The 24,108-nt window shown below is 42.1% G+C and overlaps 1 protein-coding gene across 2 annotated transcripts in view; it reads left to right on the forward strand.

Moving 5' to 3' along the window:
- sec14l7 (SEC14-like lipid binding 7) overlaps window positions 1-24,108 on the forward strand; it is a 43,462-nt gene that overhangs the window by 10,752 nt on the left and 8,602 nt on the right. For both annotated transcript variants that reach the window (XM_055873858.1, XM_055873859.1), the window contains 7 exons: window positions 2,541-2,729; window positions 5,504-5,599; window positions 8,000-8,060; window positions 10,266-10,349; window positions 10,854-10,960; window positions 12,715-12,857; window positions 14,092-14,264. In XM_055873858.1, the coding sequence (XP_055729833.1) occupies window positions 2,541-2,729; window positions 5,504-5,599; window positions 8,000-8,060; window positions 10,266-10,349; window positions 10,854-10,960; window positions 12,715-12,857; window positions 14,092-14,264 (853 nt within the window). The remainder of the gene's footprint in view (window positions 1-2,540; window positions 2,730-5,503; window positions 5,600-7,999; window positions 8,061-10,265; window positions 10,350-10,853; window positions 10,961-12,714; window positions 12,858-14,091; window positions 14,265-24,108) is intronic.

Genomic DNA, 24,108 nt, shown 5'->3' on the forward strand with positions numbered 1-24,108 from the left:
CGTGCGTTAAAGCGAGACCACACCGAAATTAATGGCGGAATAATAGTTTAACATTTTTCAACAGAACAACGAATTAACATCATAAATAGTTCTTACTATTTGATGAGCTTCCATCAGAATCTTGTGCAAGTTGTCCTTTGTCCAGAAGAATCGTTGCTCGGTTGTAGATTGTCGTCTTCAACTTTGTAATTAGCAGCAAACATTAGCCATGTGGCGAAGACGTGTCCAACTCACTATAACGCAGCACAAATGAAATACCGAAAATCACAATATACTGATATAAACTGATATAACTCGGTTTAAAATAACTACATTATGATGTTTTTAACACCTATATCGAATAAAATTAGAGACGGATATATCTAAAGCCTATAACGAGAGCTTTTCAGAATGCAATCCTGAGGTCTGTCTTGCGTCATGACGAACGTTGAAAAGATTGCACCCCCGGTTCCAAGAGCTTTTATACGGCCTCAGAACTACCCAGACACCCCATTCCAATTCTCACTGCTTACTGACATCTAGGGGAAGGCGTATGCAGTGCATGTAGACCCATAGATTACATGCAAATTTATAAACTGACCCTGGAACAGAGCCCCCGATTTCAGATTTTTCAGTTCCTGACAGGAAGTTTGCTACAAAATGAGTTCTGTTTTACTCACAGATATAATTCAAACGGTTTTAGAAACTAGAGAGTGTTTTCAATCCAATAGTAATAATAATATGCATATTGTACGAGCAAGAATTGAGTACGAGGCAGTTTAATTTGGGAACAAATTTTTACAAAGTCGAAATGGCGCCCCCCTATTGAGAAAAGGTTTTAACCACGTGACAATGATTTTCAGAAACTAAAATGTTATTATTGAAATTAAACTGTTCCATGAAAATGTGCATGCATTTGAAGTCAGAAGTTTACATACACTTAGGTTGGAGTGATTAAAACTTGTTTTTCAACCACTCCACAAATTTCTTGTAAACAAACTATAGTCTTGGCAAGTCAGTTAGAACATCTACTTTGTGCATGACACAAGTCATTTTTCCAACAATTGTTTACAGAGATTATTTCACTTAATCACAATTCCAGTGGGCCAGAAGTTTACATACACTAAGTTAACAGTCCCTTTAAACAGCTTGGAAAATTCCAGTAAATTATGTCATGGCTTTAGAAGCTTCTGATAGGCTAATTGACATCATTTGAGCCAATTGGAAGTGTACCTGTGGATGTATTTCAAGGCCTACCTTCAAACTCAGTGCCTCTTTGCTAGACATCATGGGAAAATCAAAAGAAATCAGCCAAGACCTCAGAAAAAAAATTGTGGACCTCCACAAGTCTGGTTCATCCTTGGGCGCAATTTCCAAATTCCTGAAGGTACCACGTTCATCTGTACAAACAATAGTACGCAAGTATAAACACCATGGGACCACGCAGCCATCATACCGCTCAGGAAGGAGACGTGTTCTGTCTCCTAGAGATGAACGTACTTTGGTTCGAAAAGTGCAAATCAATCCCAGAACAACAGCAAAGAACCGTGTGAAGATGCTGGAGGAAACAGGTACAAAAGTATCTATATCCACAGTAAAACAAGTCCTATATCGACATAAAAAAGTCAGACAGCGGTTTGCAACTGCACATGGGGATAAAGATCGTGTTTTTTGGAGAAATGTCCTCTGGTCTGATGAAACAAAAATAGAACTGTTTGGCCATAATGACCATCGTTATGTTTGGAAGAAAAAGGGGAAGGCTTGCAAGCCGCAGCATCATGTTGTGGGGGTGCTTTGCTGCAGGAGGGACTGGTGCACTTCACAAAATCATGAGGCAGGAAAATTATGTGGATATATTGAAGCAACATCTCAAGACACCAGTCAGGAAGTTAAAGCTTGGTCGCAAATGGGTCTTCCAAGTGGACAATGACCCCAAGCTTAATGTCTTAAGGACAACACGGTCAAAGCCCTGACCTCAATCCTATAGAAAATTTGTGGGCAGAACTGAAAAAGTGTGTGCGAGCAAGGAGGCCTACAAACCTGACTCAGTTACACCAGCTCTGTCAGGAGGAATGGGCCAAAATTCACCCGACTTATTGTGGGAAGCTTGTGGAAGGCTACCCGAAACGTTTGACCCAAGTTAAACTATTTAAAGCCAATGCTACCAAATACTAATTGAGTGTATGTTTTCTTCTGACCCACTGGGAATGTGATGAAAGAAATGAAAGCTGAAATAAATCATTCTCTCTACAATTATTCTGACATTTCACATTCTTAAAATAAAGTGTTGATCCTAACTGACCTAAGACAGGGAATCTTTACTAAGATTAAATGTCAGGAATTGTGAACAACGGAGTTTAAATGTATTTGGCTAAGGTGTATGTAAACTTCCTACTTCAACGGTATATATATTCATAACTGGCACGCAGATCGGTAGAAAAGGTAGGATAAATTGTAAGCTTCCCCAAACTTGAAAAAAACGGGCCCGCCTATGGAAATCAAAGGCCTGTCCAACTGATGCATTCTGGCGGCGTGTCTGACTGTATGATGTGGTTCCCCAGGTGATTGAACGGTATGTGTCCGGGGGAATGTGTGGGTACGACCTCGAGGGAAGTCCCATCTGGTACGATGTCATTGGGCCCCTGGACCCCAAAGGTCTGCTCCTGTCCTGCACCAAACAGGACTTCATGAGGACCAAGATCAGAGACACAGAGATGCTCCGCAGAGAGTGTCAGAAACAGACAGAGAAGGTACACTTTGAACTACCATGCTTTTATACAGTATGTATGACAATATTAACAGAATTGAGCACATACAGTGCCTTCAGAAAGCATTCACACTCCTTGACTTTTTCCACATTTATTTGTTTTACAGCCTGAATATAAAATAGATTACATTTAGATTTTTTTGTCACTGGCCTACACACAATACCCCACAATGTCAAAGTGGAATTACGTTTTTTTTCTTCTTCATTTTGACAAATTAATTACAAATGAAAAACTGAAATGTCTTGAGTCAAAAAGTATTCAACCCCTTTTTTATGGCAAGCCTAAATAAGTTCAGGAGTAAAAATGTGCTTAACAAGTCACAAAATAAGTTGCATGGACTCACTTTGTATGCAGTAATACTGTTTAACATGATTTCTGAATGACTACCTCATCTCTACACCCCACACATACAGTTTATCTGTAAGGTCCTTCAGACAAACAGTGAATTTTAAATACCAATTCAACCACAAAGACAAGGGAGGTTTTCCAGTGCCTCGCAAAGAAGGGCACCTATTTGTAGTTGGGTACAAATAAAAAAAGTAGAATTGAGCATGGTGAAGTTATTAATTGCACTTTGGATGGTGTATCAATACACCCAATCACTACAAAGAAACAGGTGTCCTTCCTTGCTCAGTTGCCTGAGAGGAAAGAAACTGCTCAGGGATTTCGGCCATTGAGACCAGTGGTGACTTTAAAACAGTTTAATTGCTGTGATAGGAGAAAACTGAAGATGGATCAACAACATTGTAGTTACTCAACAATACTAACCTAATTGACAGATTGAAAAGAAAGAAGCATGTACAGAATAAAAATATTCCAAAACATGCATTCTGTTTGCAACTAAAGTACTGCAAAAAATGTGGCAAAGCAATGAACTTTTGGTCCTGAATACAAAGCATTATATTTGGGGCAAATCGAACACAACACATCACTGAGTACCACTCTTCATATTTTTAAGCATGGTGGTGGCTGCATCATGTTATGGGTATGTAGGTTAAAGGGAGTGTTTAGGTTAAAAAGAAACTGAATAGAGCTAAGCACAGGCAAAATCCTAGAGAAAAACCTGGTTCAGTCTGCTTTCCAACAGACACTGGGAGACAAATTCACCTTTCAGCAGGACAATAACCTAAAATACAATGCGGACACCTGCTCGTCGAACATCTCATTCCAAAATCATGGTCATTAATACGGAGTTGGTCCCCCCTTTGCTGCTATAACAGCCTCCACTCTTCTGGGAAGGCTTTCCACTAGATGTTGGAACGTTGCTGAGGGGACTTGCTTCCATTCAGCCACTAGATAATTAGTGAGGTTGGGCACTGATGTTGGGCGATTAGGCCTGGCTCGCAGTCGGCGTTCCAATTCATCCCAAAGGTGTTTGATGGGATTGAGGTCAGTGCACTTTGTAGTCTAGTCAAGTTCTTCCACACCGATCTCGCAAACCATTTCTGTATGGACCTCGCTTCGTGCATGGGGGCATTGTCATGCTGAAATAGGAAAGGGCCTTACCCAAACTGATGCCACAAAATTGGAAGCACAGAATCGTCTAAAATGTAATTGTATCCTGTAGCGTTAAGATTTCCATTCATTTCAACTAACGGGCTGCTAGCTTTACACCCCTCCAGCCGACGCTTGGCATTGCGCATGGTGATCTTAGGCTTGTGTGCGGCTGCCATGGAAACCCATTTCATGAAGCTCCTAAAGAACAGTTCTTGTGCTGACACTGCTTCCAGAGGCAGTTTGGAACTCGGTAGTGAGTGTTGTAACCGAGGACAGGCGATTTTTACGCGCCTAGCGCTTCAGCACTCGGCAGTCCCGTTCTGTGAGCTTGTGTGGCCTATCACTTCACGGCTGAGACGTTATTACTCCTAGACGTTATTACTCCTAGACGTTATTACTCCCAGACGTTATTACTCCTAGACGTTATTACTCCTAGACGTTTCCACTTCACAATAACAGCACTTACAGTTGACCATGGCAGCTCTAGCAGGGCAGAAATTGACAAACTGACTTGTTGGAAAGGTGCAATCCTATGATGGTGCCACATTGATAAGGCCATTCTACTGCAAATGTTTGTCTATGGAGATAGCATGGCTGTGTGCTCGGTTTTATACACCTGTAGGCAACAGGTGGCTGAAATTGCCAAATTCCCTCATTTGAAGCGGTGTCCACATACTTTTGGCCGTGTAGTGTATGTAGATGAGATTCTTTCAATACGTTTTCAAACATTTCTAAAAACATGTTTTCACTTTGTCATTATGGAGTATTGTGTGTAGATGAGGGAGAAAATACATATATTTAATCCATTTTGAATGTATCACAACAAAATGTGGAATATGTATTACAGTATGACAGGCCTTTATTCTAATCTCATAGTGCCAGAAGCAGACAGAGAAGCTTTGACTGAGTATGATTTATTACATATATATTCAATAAGATAAGACTTTATTTATTAGAGTGCCAGAGACAGTACAGACAGACATTCATTAAAGAGATTTTTGCAACGCCAAGAGTTGTGGGTTTGATTCCCGCAAGGGCCACCCGTACATAAAATGTATGCACACATGACTGTAAGACACTTTGGATAAAAGTGTCTGCTAAATGGTGTATAATATTGTTATTATTATTATTATTATTATATAGAAGAATGAGAGATTTGACTTAACACTCTTAAAATATCCCCCACCCCTTCTTCACTCTCTCTCGCTCTCTCTCCCCTCCCCGTCCCTCCCCACCTCCTCTCCTTCCCCCTCTCTCAGTTGGGGGTTAATGTGGAGGCGATAACCCTGATCTATGACTGTGAGGGACTGGGCCTGAAGCACCTGTGGAAGCCTGCTTTAGAGGCCTATGGAGAGGTGAGCCCACTGAATTAAATAGATTAGAACATAATATATACACACTAATGGTTCTAAATAGTACCAGATATGGGTTCTTTGGCTTGTAACCATAGCAGCACCCTTTTTGGTGCTATATACAACCCTTTTTTGAAGGTTCAATAAAGAACCATGCCCATCATGTTCTAAATGGAACCTGTATGGTGTTATAAAGAACCCTTTCCTAAGGTTCTATAAAGAACCATGCCCATCATGTTCTAAATGGAACCTGTATGGTGTTATAAAGAACCCTTTCCTAAGGTTCAATAAAGAACCATGCCCATCATGTTCTAATTGGAACCTGTATGGTGTTATAAAGAACCCTTTCCTAAGGTTCTATAAAGAATCATTAAAAAAGGTTCTATATAGCACCAAAAATGGGTTCTGTTATGGTTACAACCCTTTTGGGGTTATATAGAACCCTGTTTTATGGTTCTTTATAGAAACTTTATGTAGTAGGGTTCTAAACTCAGCAAAAAAAGAAACATCCTCTCACTGTCAACTGCGTTTATTTTCAGAAAACTTAACACGTGTAAATATTTGTATGAACATAACAAGATTCAACAACTGAGACATGAACTGAACAGGTTCCACAGACATGTGACTAACAGAAATTGAATAATGTGTCCCTGAACAAAGGGGGGTCAAAATCAAAAGTAACAGTCAGTATCTGATGTGGCCACCAGCTACATTAAGTACTGCAGTGCATCTCCTCCTCATGGACTGCCCCAGATTTCCCAGTTCTTGCTGTTAGATGATACCCCGCTCTTCCACCAAGGCACCTGCAAGTTCCCGGACATTTCTGGGAGGAATGGCCCTAGCCCTTACCCTTTGATCCAACAGGTTCCAGACGTACTCAATGGGATTGAGATCCGGGCTCTTCGCTGGCCATGGCAGAACACTGACATTCCTGTCTTGCAGGAAATCACACACAGAATGAGCAGTATGGCTGGTGGCATTGTCATGCTGGAGGGTCATGTCAGCATGAGCCTGCAGGAAGGGTACCACATGAGGGAGGAGGATGTCTTCCCTGTAACGCACAGCGTTGAGATTGCCTGCAATGACAACAAGCTCATTCCGATGATGCTGTGACACGCCGTTCCAGACCATGACGGACCCTCCACCTCCAAATCGATCCCGCTCCAGAGTACAGGCCTCGGTGTAACGCTCATTCCATCGACGATAAACTCGAATCCGACCATCACCCCTGGTGAGAGAGTGAAGAGCACTTTTTGACAGTCCTGTCTGGTCCAGCAACGGTGGGTTTGTGCCCATAGGCGACGTTGTTGCCGGTGATGTCTGGTGAGGACCTGCCTTACAACAGGCCTACAAGCCTTCAGTCCATGCTTCTCTCAGCCTATTGCGGACAGTCTGAGCACTGATGGAGGGATTGTGCGTTCCTGGTGTAACTCAAGCAGTTGTTGTTGCCATCCTGTACCTGTCCTGCAGGTGTGATGTTCAGATGTACAGATCCTGTGCAGGTGTTGTTACACGTGGTCTGCCACTGCGAGGACGATCAGCTGTCCGTCCTGTCTCCCTGTAGCGCTGTCTTAGGCGTCTCACAGTACGGACATTGCAATTTATTGCCCTGGCCACATCTGCAGTCCTCATGCCTTCTTGCAGCATGCCTAAGGCACGTTCACGCAGATGAGCAGGGACCCTGGGCATCTTTTTTTTGTGTTTTTCAGAGTTAGTAGAAAGTCCTCTTTAGTGTCCTAAGTTTTCATAACTGTGACCTTAATTGCCTACCGTTTGTAAGCTGTTAGTGTCTTAACGACCGTTCCACAGGTGCATGTTCATTCATTGTTTATGGTTCATTGAACAGGCAGGGAAACAGTGTTTAAACCCTTTACAATGAAGATGTGGGAAGTTATTTGGATTTTTACGAATTATCTTTGAAAGACAGGGTCCTGAAAAAGGGATGTTTCTTTTTTTGCTGATTTTATAAAAAACCTTTCTCAATCTGAAAGGTTCTTTGTAGATCCTGTAGAACCATATAGGTTTTTATTCTGGTCAGTCATATTATATTATATATATTCTAATGAGCCACCTCCCCTACATTTAATTATCACTAAAAGAGCAAAGAACCCTTTTGTGAACTTTAAAGAACCATTGAAGAACAGAACTCAAAGGCTTATTTGAGTAATTACGACTCCACATAGAACCATCACCCTTCCTAAAGATCCCTTGGGGAACCCTCATCTTTTAGTGTTTATGCATCTCTATGGGTGAGACCACCATGAATAGACATGTCTGAGAAACAATGTGGCTGTCTGGCTGGCTGTTGTCTGTCTTGCTGGCTGTCTGTCTGTCTGACCATTGTATGGCTGGCTGTTGTCTGTCTGTTGGCTGGCTGGCTGTCCCTTGCTAATACTGTTGCAGATCCTTACCATGTTTGAGGAGAACTATCCTGAAGGACTCAAGAGGGTGTTTCTCATCAAGAGTGAGTCATCTAGATTCTAGAGGTCGACCGATTATGATTTTTCAACGCCGATACCGATTATTGGAGGACCAAAAAAAGCCGATATCGATTACTCGGTCGATTTTTTTTTAATGTATTTGTAATAATGACAATTATAACAATACTGAATGAACACTTATTTTAACTTAATATAATACATCAATAAAATCAATTTAGCCTCAAATAAATAATGAAACATGTTCAATTTGGTTTAAATAATGCAAAAACCAAGTGTTGGAGAAGAAAGTAAAAGTGCAATATGTGCCATGTAAAAAAGCTAACGTTTAAGTTCCTTGCTCAGAACATGAGAACATATGAAAGCTGATGGTTCCTTTTAACATGAGTCTTCAATATTCCCAGGTAAGAAGTTTTAGGTTATAGTTATTATAGGAATTATAGGACTATTTCTCTCTTTACGATTTGTATTTCATATACCTTTGACTATTGGATGTTCTTATAGGCACTTTAGTATTGTCAGTGTAACCTGGGCTCGAACCAGGAACACATCGACAACAGCCACCCTCGAAGCAGCGTTACCCATGCAGAGCAAGGGGAACAACTACTCCAAGTCTCAGAGCGAGTGACGTTTGAAATGCTATTAGCGCACACCCCGCTAACTAGCCAGCCATTTCACATCGGTTACACCACCCTAATCTCGGGAGTTGATAGGCTTGAAGTCATAAACAGCGCAATGCTTGAAGAATTGCGAAGAGCTGCTGGCAAACGCACGAAAGTGCTGTTTGAATGAATGCTTACGAGCCTGCTGGTGCCTACCATCGCTCAGTTAGACTGCTCTATCAAATCATAGACTTAATTATAACATAATAACACACAGAAATACAAGCCTTTGGTCATTAAAATGGTCGAATCCGGAAACTATCATTTCGAAAACAAAACGTTTATTCTTTCAGTGAAATACGGAACCGTTCCGTATTTTATCTAACGGATGGCATCCCTAAGTCTAAATATTGCTGTTATATCGTACAACCTTCAATGTTATGTCATAATTATGTACAATTCTGGCAAATTAATTACGGCCTTTGTTAGGAATAAATGGACTTCACACAGTTCGCAATTAGCCAGGCGGCCCAAACTGCTGCATATACCCTGACTGCTTGCATGGAACGCAAGAGAAGTGACACAATTTCCCTAATTATAAGAAATTCATGTTAGCAGGCAATAATAACTAAATATGCAGGTTTAAAAATATATACTTGTGTATTGATTTTAAGAAAGGCATTGATGTTTATGGTTAGGTACACATTGGTGCAACGACAGTGCTTTTTTCGCGAATGCGATTGTTAAATCATCACCCGTTTGTCAAAGTAGGCTGTGATTCAATGAGAAATTAACAGGCACCGCATCGATTATATGCAACGCAGGACACGCTAGATAAACTAGTAATATCATCAACCATGTGTAGTTAACTAGTGATTATGTTAAGATTGATTGTTTTTTATAAGATAAGTTTAATGCTAGCTAGCAACTTACCTTTGCTTCTTGCTGCCCTAGCGTAACAGGTAGTCAGCCTGCCACGCAGGCTCCTCGTGGAGTGCAATGTAAGGCAGGTGGTTAGAGCGTTGGACTAGTAACTGGAAGATTGCAAAAACGAATCCCCGAGCTGACAAGGTAAACATCTGTCGTTCTGCCCCTGAACAACGCAGTTAACCCACCGTTCCTAGGCCGTCATTGAAAATAATAATGTGTTCTTAACTGACTTGCCTAGTTAAATAAAGGTGTAAAAAAAAAAAAAAAAAAAACGTCAAATCGGTGTCCAAAAATACTGATTACCGATTGTTATGAAAACTTTAAATCTGCCCTAATTAATCGGCCATTCCGATTAATCGGTCGACCTCTACTAGATTCTGCATGTGTGTGTGTGTGTGTGTGTGTGTGTGTGTGTGTGTGTGTGTGTGTGTGTGTGTGTGTGTGTGTGTGTGTGTGTGTGTGTGTGTGTGTGTGTGTGTGTGTGTGTGTGTAGTATCTATGTCTTACAATCTATGTCTTACAATATCTATAAAATACAATAAAATGTGAGTCACAGGAGGTTGGTGGCACCTTAATTGGGGAGGACGGGCTTGTGGTAATGGCTGGAGCAGAATTATTATGAGCCATCCTCCCCTCAGCAGCCTCCTGTGTTGTGCGTGCGTCCTTGTGTGTATTTATAGTGTCTCTCTCTCTCTGCAGCTCCTAAGCTATTCCCGATGGCCTACAACCTGGTCAAACAATTCCTTAGTGAAGAGACACGTCATAAGATCATCATTCTGGGATGTGAGTACTGTGTTCCTATATATACTACACACTAGGGAGCAGTTACAGTATATGTGATGTATTTTTCTTATCAATATGGACTATTGGAATATTGTTTCTGTAAATGAGAAAATATCACCTAATATTGCTCTTTGATATGGTATGTGTCTGTCTAATCCAGGGCTCTCCTGTCTAGTCCAGGGCTCTCCTACCCTGTTCCTGGAGAGCTTCCGTCCTGTAGGTTTTTACTCCAACCCTAATCTAATTGGTTGATAAGCTGAATCAGGTTAGTTACAACAGGTAGTAACAACAGTTGGAGCAAAAACCTACAGGAGGGTAGTTGTCCAGGAACAGGGTTGGAGAGCCCTGGTCTGTATCGTTTTGAGATGTCACTTCTCGCCATTAGGGGGCAATCTCACATCAGGTGGTGGTGGGCCAAGTGTACAGCTGTAACAAACTTTTGAACCTCCCCTGTCTTTCTCTCTCGCTCTCTCCCCCTCTCTTTTCCCCTCTCTCCGTCTCTAGCTAACTGGCAGGAGGTGTTACTTAAGCACATTGACTCGGAGCAACTCCCGGTGGCGTACGGAGGAACCCTTACTGACCCTGATGGTGACCCTCGCTGTCGCACCATGGTGAGAGAGAGGGAGGGAGGGAGCGAGGTAACTTCCACAAAGCTGTGAACGATCTGAGAGACAAGGCAAGAATGGACTTCTACGCCATCAAAAGGAACATCAAATTCAACATCCAACATCCAATTAGGATCTGGCTAAAACTACTAGAATCAGTTAAAGAACCCATTGCCCTTTATGGTTGTGAGGTCTGGGGTCCGCTCACCATCCAAGAATTCACAAAATGGGACAAACACCAAATTGAGACTGCATGCAGAATTTTGATAAAAAATATCCTCCTTGTACAACGTAAAATACCAAATACTGCTAGCAGAGCAGAACTAGGCTGATACCAGAAAATTGCTTTTCAATTCTACAAACACCTAAAAGGAAGCGATTCCCAAACCTTCCATAACTAAGCCATCACCTACAGAGAGATGAACCTGGAGAAGAGTCCCCTAAGCAAGCTGGTCCTGGGGCTCTGTTCACAAACACACCCCACAGAGCCCCAGGACAGCAACACAATTAGACCCAAACAAATCATGAGAAAACAAAAAGATAATTACTTGACACATTGGAAAGAATTTACCAAAAAACAGAGCAAACTAGAATGTTATTTGGCCCTAAACAGAGAGTAATCAGTGGCAGAATAACTGACCACTGTGACTGACCCAAACTTAAGGAAAGCAATAACTGTTTTTTGTTGTTGTTTTTTTAAACCATTATTTTACCAGGTAAGTTGACTGAGAACACATTCTCATTTACAGCAACAACCTGGAGAATAGTTAGAGGGGAGAGGAGGGGGATGAATGAGCCAATTGGAAGCTGGAGATGATTAGGTGACCTTGATGGTCAGATTGGGAATTTAGCCAGGACACCGGGGTTAACACCCCTACTCTTACGATAAGTGCCATGGGATCTTTAGTGACCACAGGCTCTTGCTATAGCCTTGCTATTGAGAGAAGCCGCCATAGGCCTGGCTCTCAAGAGAAGACAGGCTATGTGCACACTGCCCACAAGATGAGATGGAAACTGAGCTGCATGTCCTAACCTCCTGCCAAATATATGTCCATAGTAGAGGCACACATTTCCCTCGGATTACACAGACCCACAAAGAATTCGAAAAACAAATCCAATGTTGATAAACTCCCATATCTACTGGGTGAAATACTTCAGTGTGCATCACAGCAGCAAGATTTGTGACCTGTTGCCACAAGAAAAGGGCAGCCAGTGAAGAACAAACACCATTGTAAATACAACCCATATTAATGTTTATTTATTCTCCCTTTACACATCGTTATAACACTGTATATAGACATAATATGACATCTGACATGTCTCTATTCCTTTGTAATGTTTACTGTTCATTTTTTATTGTTTGTTTCACTTTTGTTTAGTATCTATTTCACTTGCTTTGCTAATGTTTTATTTTATTTAACCTTTATTTAACTAGGCAAGTCAGTTAAGAACAAATTCTTATTTACAATGAAGGCCTACGCAGAGAGAGAGAGAGAGAGAGAGAGAGAGAGAGAGAGAGAGAGGGGAGAGAGAGAGAGGAGAGAGAGAGAGAGAGAGAGAGAGAGAGAGAGAGAGAGAGAGAGAGAGAGAGAGAGAGAGAGAGAGAGAGAGAGAGAGAGGAGAGAGAGAGAGAGAGAGAGGAGAGAGAGAGAGAGAGAGAGAGAAGAGAGAGAGAGAGGAGAGAGAGAGAGAGAGAGAGAGAGAGAGAGAGAGAGAGAGAGAGAGAGATGCATGAATTGATGTGTGTGTTGTGGTGGTAGATAAACTACGGCGGTACGGTGCCCAGGTCGTACTATGTTCAGGACAATATGGTCAAGGTCCAGTACGACAACAGTGTGACCATCAGCCGAGGCTCCGCCTTCACACTGGAGTATGACATCACCACCCCCAGCAGCATCCTCAGGTAACCAACCTTTAACCCTGACAACTGACCTCTAACCCTTACCTTACTTCCCAAACCTGTGTAATCTTTGACCTTAAAGCTGAAATCCGCATAAGGTGAAACAGTGTTACTGATCGCCCCCAGTGCCTTTGTTGTTTTTGTTGCTGAAACAAACAAAAAATCTGCAGTACTTATTGTGTTCTATCTCTCATGCAATGATGCCTGAGGGAAAAGAACAGTGTTGGTTGTTTGCAGAAACTTCTTTGTTGTTGTAATATCCCAAACGGACGTGGCAGTTTCACCATTAAGGATTCCAGCTTTAAGTCTGACCGAACACACTAGAGTTAAACCCTGACCCCAAACTAACATGGGTGTCTTCCATATTGATTTTTCCTACCCAGTGGTGATTTCAGATCAGTGCAGATGAAGGAGAGGAAGCCACTTTACACTATTGAGATGCAGCCCTGGTAAAGATGTCACGTGGAGTAACACCTCCCTCCTCTCTTGTCGTCCTTCCTCCTTCCCTCTATCTCCCCACCTCCCTCCATCTCCTCCTCCACCCTCTATCTCCCCTCTTCTCTTCTTGTCCATCTCCCTCTCCTCCTTCCCTCTATCTCCCCACCTCCCTCCATTCCCCTCTCCCTCTCCTCCTTCCCTCTATCTCCCCGCCTCCCTCCATTCCCCTCTCCCTCTCCTCCTTCCCTCTATCTCCCACCTCCCTCCAATCCCCTCTCCCTCTCCTCCTTCCCTCTATCTCCGCACCTCCCTCCATTCCCCTCTCCCTCTCCTCCTTCCCTCTATCTCCCCACCTCCCTCCATTCCCCTCTCCCTCTCCTCCTTCCCTCTATCTCCCCACCTCCCTCCATTCCCCTCTCCCTCTCCTCCCTTCCCTCTATCTCCCCACCTCCCTCCATTCCCCTCTCCCTCTCCTCCTTCCCTCTATCTCCCCACCTCCCTCCATTCCCCTCTCCCTCTCCTCCTTCCCTCTATCTCCCACCTCCCTCCATTCCCCTCTCCCCTCTCCTCCTTCCTCTATCTCCCCACCCTCCCTCCATTCCCCTCTCCCCTCTCCTCCTTCCCTCTATCTCCCACCTCCCTCCATTCCCCTCTCCCTCTCCTCCTTTCTCTATCTCCCCACCTCCCTCCATTCCCCTCTCCCTCTCATCCTTCCCTCTATCTCCCCACCTCCCTCCATTCCCCTCTCACTCTCCTCCCCCTTCTCCCTCCATCTCCTCCTCCACCCTCTCCTCTCTAGGTGGCAGTTTGCCAGTGATGGGGCAGACATAGGCTTTGGGGTGTTCATGCGGACCCAGGAGGGGGGTGGGGCTCAGAAGGTGGGGGATATGCTGCAGGTGGTGCCTAGTGAACGCTACAACTCACACATGGTCCCAGAGGACCGCTCACTCACCTGCCCCGAGCCTGGAACTTGTGAGTACACACTGCTGTGGCTGCTGAGCGAAGGACGGCTCATAATAATGGCTGGAACAGAGCGAATGGAATGGCATCATACTATGTGTTTGATGTATTTGATACTATCCTATTCATTCCGCTCAAGCCATTACCACGACTCCATCCTCCCCAATTAAGGTGCCACCAACCTCCTGTGGTACACACACACACATTGGTAGAGACACACACAGATACACACACACATAGATGAACACATACACACAAAGATGTCCAGACCCTTTTTTTTCTCTACATTTTGTTACGTTACAGCCTTATACTAAAATTGATTAAATAAATACAAATCCTCATCAATCTGCACACAATACCACATAATGACAAAGCAAAAACAAGTTTTTAGACATTTTTGCTAATTTATAAAGATAAAAAACAGAACCTAATACCTAATTTAAATAAGTATTCAGACCCTTTGCTATTAGACTTGAAATTGAGCTCTGGTGCATCCTGTTTCCATTGATCATCCTTGAGTCCACCTGTGATCATCCTTGAGAGTCCACCTGTGGTAAAATCAATTGATTGGGCATAATTTGTAAAGGCACACACCTGTCTATATAAGGTCCCACAGTTGAGAGTGCATGTCAGAGCAAAAACAGAGCCGTGAGGTCGAAGGAATTGTCCGTTGAGCTCCGAGACAGGATTGTGTCGAGGCACAGATCTGGGGAAGGGTACCATTTTTTAAAATCCGTATGGAGGTCCCCAAGAACACAGTGGCCTCCATCATTCTTAAATGGAAGAAGTTTAGAGCCACCAAGACCACAATTTCTAGAGCTGTCCGCACGGCCAAACTGAGCAATCGGGGATGAATGGCCTTGGTCAGGGAGGTGACCAAGAACCCGATTTTCACTCTGACAGAGCTCCAACGTTCCTCTGTGGAGATGGGAGAACCTTCCAGAAGGAATTCATCTCTGCCGCACTCCACCAATCAGGCCTTTATAGTAGAGTGGCCAGACGGAAGCCAATCCTCAGTAAAAGGCACATGACAGCCCGCTTGGAGTTTGCCAAAAGGCACCGAAAGAACATTCGGACTATGAGAAACAAGATTCTCTGGTCTGATGAAACCAAGATTGAATTCCAAGCGCCACATCTGGAGAAAACCAGGCACCCCTCATCACCTGGCCAATACCATCCCTATGGTGAAGCATGGTGGGGCGGAATCATGCTGTGGGGATGTTTTTCAGTGGCAGGGACTGCCACTCCGTTAATCGAGAGAAAGATTAACGGAGCAAAGTACAGAGAGATCCTTGATGAAAACCTGCTCCAGAGCTCTCAGGACCTCAGACTGGGGTGAAGGTTCACCTTCCAACAGGACAATGACCCTAAGCATACAGCCAAGACAACGCAGGAGTCGCTTCGGGACAAGTCTCTGAATGTCCTTGAGTGGCCCAGCCCAGAGCTCGGACTTGAACCTGATTGAACATCTCTAGAGAGACCTGAAAATAGCTGTTCAGCCACTCTCCCCACCCAACCTGACAGAGCTTGAGAGGATCTGCAGAGAAGAATGGGAGAAATTCCCCAAATACAGGTGTGCCAAGCTTGTCGCATCATACCCAAGAAGACTCAAGGCTGTAATCATTGCCAAAGGTGCTTCAAAAAAGTACTGAGTAAGGGTCTGAATACTAATGTAAATGTGATATTTCAGTTATATAAAAAAATGTTTTTGCATTGTCATTATGGGGTGTAGATTGATGAGGGGGAAAAACGATTTAATACATTTTAGGATACGGCTGTAAGGCAATAAAATGTGGGAAAAGTGTAGGGGTCTGAATACTTTCCTGAATGCACTGTATACACATGCACATACAAATAGACACTCACACTAACAGATACAGATATACACATACAGCCAGAAATATACACACATACAGCCAGACAGATACACACATACAGCCAGACAGATACACACATACAGCCAGACATATACACACATACAGCCAGACATATACACACATACAGCCAGACATATACACACATACAGCCAGACATATACACACATACAGCCAGACATATACACACATACAGCCAGACATATACACACATACAGCCAGACATATACACACATACAGCTAGACATATACACACATACAGCCAGACATATACACACATACAGCCAGACATATACACACATACAGCTAGACATATACACACATACAGCTAGACATATACACACATACAGCCAGACATATACACACATACAGCCAGACATATACACACATACAGCCAGACATATACACACATACAGCCAGACATATACACACATACAGCCAGACATATACACACATACAGCTAGACATATACACACATACAGCCAGACATATACACACATACAGCCAGACATATACACACATACAGCTAGACATATACACACATACAGCCAGACATATACACACATACAGCCAGACATATACACACATACAGCCAGACATATACACACATACAGCCAGACATATACACACATACAGCCAGACATATACACACATACAGCCAGACATATACACACATACAGCCAGACATATACACACATACAGCCAGACATATACACACATACAGCTAGACATATACACACATACAGCTAGACATATACACACATACAGCCAGACATATACACACATACAGCCAGACATATACACACATACAGCCAGACATATACACACATACAGCCAGACATATACACACATACAGCCAGACATATACACACATACAGCCAGACATATACACACATACAGCTAGACATATACACACATACAGCCAGACATATACACACATACAGCCAGACATATACACACATACAGCTAGACATATACACACATACAGCCAGACATATACACACATACAGCCAGACATATACACACATACAGCCAGACATATACACACATACAGCCAGACATATACACACATACAGCTAGACATATACACACATACAGCCAGACATATACACACATACAGCCAGACATATACACACATACAGCTAGACATATACACACATACAGCCAGACATATACACACATACAGCTAGACATATACACACATACAGCTAGACATATACACACATACAGCCAGACATATACACACATACAGCCAGACATATACACACATACAGCCAGACATATACACACATACAGCTAGACATATACACACATACAGCTAGACATATACACACATACAGCTAGACATATACACACATACAGCCAGACATATACACACATACAGCTAGACATATACACACATACAGCCAGACATATACACACATACAGCCAGACATATACACACATACAGCCAGACATATACACACATACAGCTAGACATATACACACATACAGCTAGACATATACACACATACAGCTAGACATATACACACATACAGCTAGACATATACACACATACAGCCAGACATATACACACATACAGCTAGACATATACACACATACAGCCAGACATATACACACATACAGCCAGACATATACACACATACAGCCAGACATATACACACATACAGCTAGACATATACACACATACAGCCAGACATATACACACATACAGCCAGACATATACACACATACAGCCAGACATATACACACATACAGCTAGACATATACACACATACAGCTAGACATATACACACATACAGCTAGACATATACACACATACAGCTAGACATATACACACATACAGCCAGACATATACACACATACAGCCAGACATATACACACATACAGCCAGACATATACACACATACAGCCAGACATATACACACATACAGCCAGACATATACACACATACAGCTAGACATATACACACATACAGCCAGACATATACACACATACAGCCAGACATATACACACATACAGCCAGACATATACACACATACAGCCAGACATATACACACATACAGCTAGACATATACACACATACAGCTAGACATATACACACATACAGCCAGACATATACACACATACAGCCAGACATATACACACATACAGCCAGACATATACACACATACAGCCAGACATATACACACATACAGCCAGACATATACACACATACAGCTAGACATATACACACATACAGCCAGACATATACACACATACAGCCAGACATATACACACATACAGCTAGACATATACACACATACAGCCAGACATATACACACATACAGCCAGACATATACACACATACAGCTAGACATATGCACACATACAGCTAGACATATACACACATACAGCCAGACATATACACACATACAGCCAGACATACACACACATACAGCCAGACATATATACACATACAGCCAGACATATACACACATACAGCCAGACATATACACACATACAGCTAGACATATACACACATACAGCTAGACATATACACACATACAGCCAGACATATACACACATACAGCCAGACATATACACACATACAGCTAGACATATACACACATACAGCCAGACATATACACACATACAGCCAGACATATACACACATACAGCCAGACATATACACACATACAGCCAGACATATACACACATACAGCTAGACATATACACACATACAGCCAGACAGATACACACATACAGCCAGACATATACACACATACAGCCAGACATATACACACATACAGCCAGACATATACACACATACAGCCAGACATATACACACATACAGCCAGACATATACACACATACAGCCAGACATATACACACATACAGCCAGACATATACACACATACAGCCAGACATATACACACATACAGCCAGACATATACACACATACAGCTAGACATATACACACATACAGCTAGACATATACACACATACAGCCAGACATATACACACATACAGCTAGACATATACACACATACAGCTAGACAGATACACACATACAGCCAGACATACACACACATACAGCTAGACATATACACACATACAGCCAGACATATACACACATACAGCTAGACAGATACACACATACAGCCAGACATACACACACATACAGCTAGACATATACACACATACAGCCAGACATACACACACATACAGCTAGACATATACACACATACAGCTAGACATATACACACATACAGCTAGACATATACACACATACAGCTAGACATATGCACACATACAGCTAGACATATACACGCATACAGCCAGACATATACACACATACAGCCAGACATATACACACATACAGCCAGACATATACACACATACAGCCAGACATATACACACATACAGCCAGACATATACACACATACAGCCAGACATATACACACATACAGCCAGACATATACACACATACAGCCAGACATATACACACATACAGCCAGACATATACACACATACAGCTAGACATATACACACATACAGCCAGACATATACACACATACAGCCAGACATATACACACATACAGCCAGACATATACACACATACAGCCAGACATATACACACATACAGCTAGACATATACACACATACAGCTAGACATATACACACATACAGCCAGACATATACACACATACAGCCAGACATATACACACATACAGCCAGACATATACACACATACAGCCAGACATATACACACATACAGCTAGACATATACACACATACAGCTAGACATATACACACATACAGCCAGACATATACACACATACAGCTAGACATATACACACATACAGCCAGACATATACACACATACAGCCAGACATATACACACATACAGCCAGACATATACACACATACAGCTAGACATATACACACATACAGCTAGACATATACACACATACAGCTAGACATATACACACATACAGCTAGACATATACACACATACAGCCAGACATATACACACATACAGCCAGACATATACACACATACAGCCAGACATATACACACATACAGCCAGACATATACACACATACAGCCAGACATATACACACATACAGCTAGACATATACACACATACAGCCAGACATATACACACATACAGCCAGACATATACACACATACAGCCAGACATATACACACATACAGCCAGACATATACACACATACAGCTAGACATATACACACATACAGCTAGACATATACACACATACAGCCAGACATATACACACATACAGCCAGACATATACACACATACAGCCAGACATATACACACATACAGCCAGACATATACACACATACAGCTAGACATATACACACATACAGCCAGACATATACACACATACAGCCAGACATATACACACATACAGCTAGACATATACACACATACAGCCAGACATATACACACATACAGCCAGACATATACACACATACAGCTAGACATATGCACACATACAGCTAGACATATACACACATACAGCCAGACATATACACACATACAGCCAGACATACACACACATACAGCCAGACATATACACACATACAGCCAGACATATACACACATACAGCCAGACATATACACACATACAGCTAGACATATACACACATACAGCTAGACATATACACACATACAGCCAGACATATACACACATACAGCCAGACATATACACACATACAGCTAGACATATACACACATACAGCCAGACATATACACACATACAGCCAGACATATACACACATACAGCCAGACATATACACACATACAGCCAGACATATACACACATACAGCTAGACATATACACACATACAGCCAGACATATACACACATACAGCCAGACATATACACACATACAGCCAGACATATACACACATACAGCCAGACATATACACACATACAGCCAGACATATACACACATACAGCCAGACATATACACACATACAGCCAGACATATACACACATACAGCCAGACATATACACACATACAGCCAGACATATACACACATACAGCCAGACATATACACACATACAGCTAGACATATACACACATACAGCTAGACATATACACACATACAGCCAGACATATACACACATACAGCTAGACATATACACACATACAGCTAGACAGATACACACATACAGCCAGACATACACACACATACAGCTAGACATATACACACATACAGCCAGACATATACACACATACAGCTAGACAGATACACACATACAGCCAGACATACACACACATACAGCTAGACATATACACACATACAGCCAGACATACACACACATACAGCTAGACATATACACACATACAGCTAGACATATACACACATACAGCCAGACATATACACACATACAGCCAGACATACACACACATACAGCCAGACATATACACACATACAGCCAGACATATACACACATACAGCCAGACATATACACACATACAGCCAGACATATACACACATACAGCCAGACATATACACACATACAGCCAGACATATACACACATACAGCCAGACATATACACACATACAGCCAGACATATACACACATACAGCTAGACATATACACACATACAGCCAGACATATACACACATACAGCCAGACATATACACACATACAGCTAGACATATACACACATACAGCCAGACATATACACACATACAGCTAGACATATACACACATACAGCTAGACATATACACACATACAGCCAGACATATACACACATACAGCCAGACATATACACACATACAGCCAGACATATACACACATACAGCCAGACATATACACACATACAGCTAGACATATACACACATACAGCTAGACATATACACACATACAGCCAGACATATACACACATACAGCCAGACATATACACACATACAGCCAGACATATACACACATACAGCCAGACATATACACACATACAGCCAGACATATACACACATACAGCTAGACATATACACACATACAGCTAGACATATACACACATACAGCTAGACATATACACACATACAGCTAGACATATACACACATACAGCCAGACATATACACACATACAGCCAGACATATACACACATACAGCCAGACATATACACACATACAGCCAGACATATACACACATACAGCCAGACATATACACACATACAGCTAGACATATACACACATACAGCCAGACATATACACACATACAGCCAGACATATACACACATACAGCCAGACATATACACACATACAGCCAGACATATACACACATACAGCTAGACATATACACACATACAGCTAGACATATACACACATACAGCTAGACATATACACACATACAGCCAGACATATACACACATACAGCCAGACATATACACACATACAGCCAGACATATACACACATACAGCCAGACATATACACACATACAGCCAGACATATACACACATACAGCTAGACATATACACACATACAGCCAGACATATACACACATACAGCCAGACATATACACACATACAGCCAGACATATACACACATACAGCCAGACATATACACACATACAGCTAGACATATACACACATACAGCTAGACATATACACACATACAGCCAGACATATACACACATACAGCCAGACATATACACACATACAGCCAGACATATACACACATACAGCCAGACATATACACACATACAGCCAGACATATACACACATACAGCTAGACATATACACACATACAGCCAGACATATACACACATACAGCCAGACATATACACACATACAGCCAGACATATACACACATACAGCCAGACATATACACACATACAGCCAGACATATACACACATACAGCTAGACATATGCACACATACAGCTAGACATATACACACATACAGCCAGACATATACACACATACAGCCAGACATATACACACATACAGCCAGACATATACACACATACAGCCAGACATATACACACATACAGCCAGACATATACACACATACAGCTAGACATATACACACATACAGCTAGACATATACACACATACAGCCAGACATATACACACATACAGCCAGACATATACACACATACAGCCAGACATATACACACATACAGCCAGACATATACACACATACAGCCAGACATATACACACATACAGCCAGACATATACACACATACAGCCAGACATATACACACATACAGCCAGACATATACACACATACAGCCAGACATATACACACATACAGCCAGACATATACACACATACAGCCAGACATATACACACATACAGCCAGACATATACACACATACAGCCAGACATATACACACATACAGCCAGACATATACACACATACAGCCAGACATATACACACATACAGCCAGACATATACACACATACAGCCAGACATATACACACATACAGCCAGACATATACACACATACAGCCAGACATATACACACATACAGCTAGACATATACACACATACAGCCAGACATATACACACATACAGCCAGACATATACACACATACAGCTAGACATATACACACATACAGCCAGACATATACACACATACAGCCAGACATATACACACATACAGCCAGACATATACACACATACAGCTAGACATATACACACATACAGCCAGACATATACACACATACAGCCAGACATATACACACATACAGCCAGACATATACACACATACAGCCAGACATATACACACATACAGCCAGACATATACACACATACAGCTAGACATATACACACATACAGCTAGACATATACACACATACAGCCAGACATATACACACATACAGCCAGACATATACACACATACAGCCAGACATATACACACATACAGCCAGACATATACACACATACAGCCAGACATATACACACATACAGCCAGACATATACACACATACAGCCAGACATATACACACATAC

The sequence above is a fragment of the Salvelinus fontinalis genome, chromosome 21 (genome assembly GCF_029448725.1).
Source record: "Salvelinus fontinalis isolate EN_2023a chromosome 21, ASM2944872v1, whole genome shotgun sequence".
In the NCBI taxonomy this organism is placed as follows: domain Eukaryota; kingdom Metazoa; phylum Chordata; class Actinopteri; order Salmoniformes; family Salmonidae; genus Salvelinus; species Salvelinus fontinalis.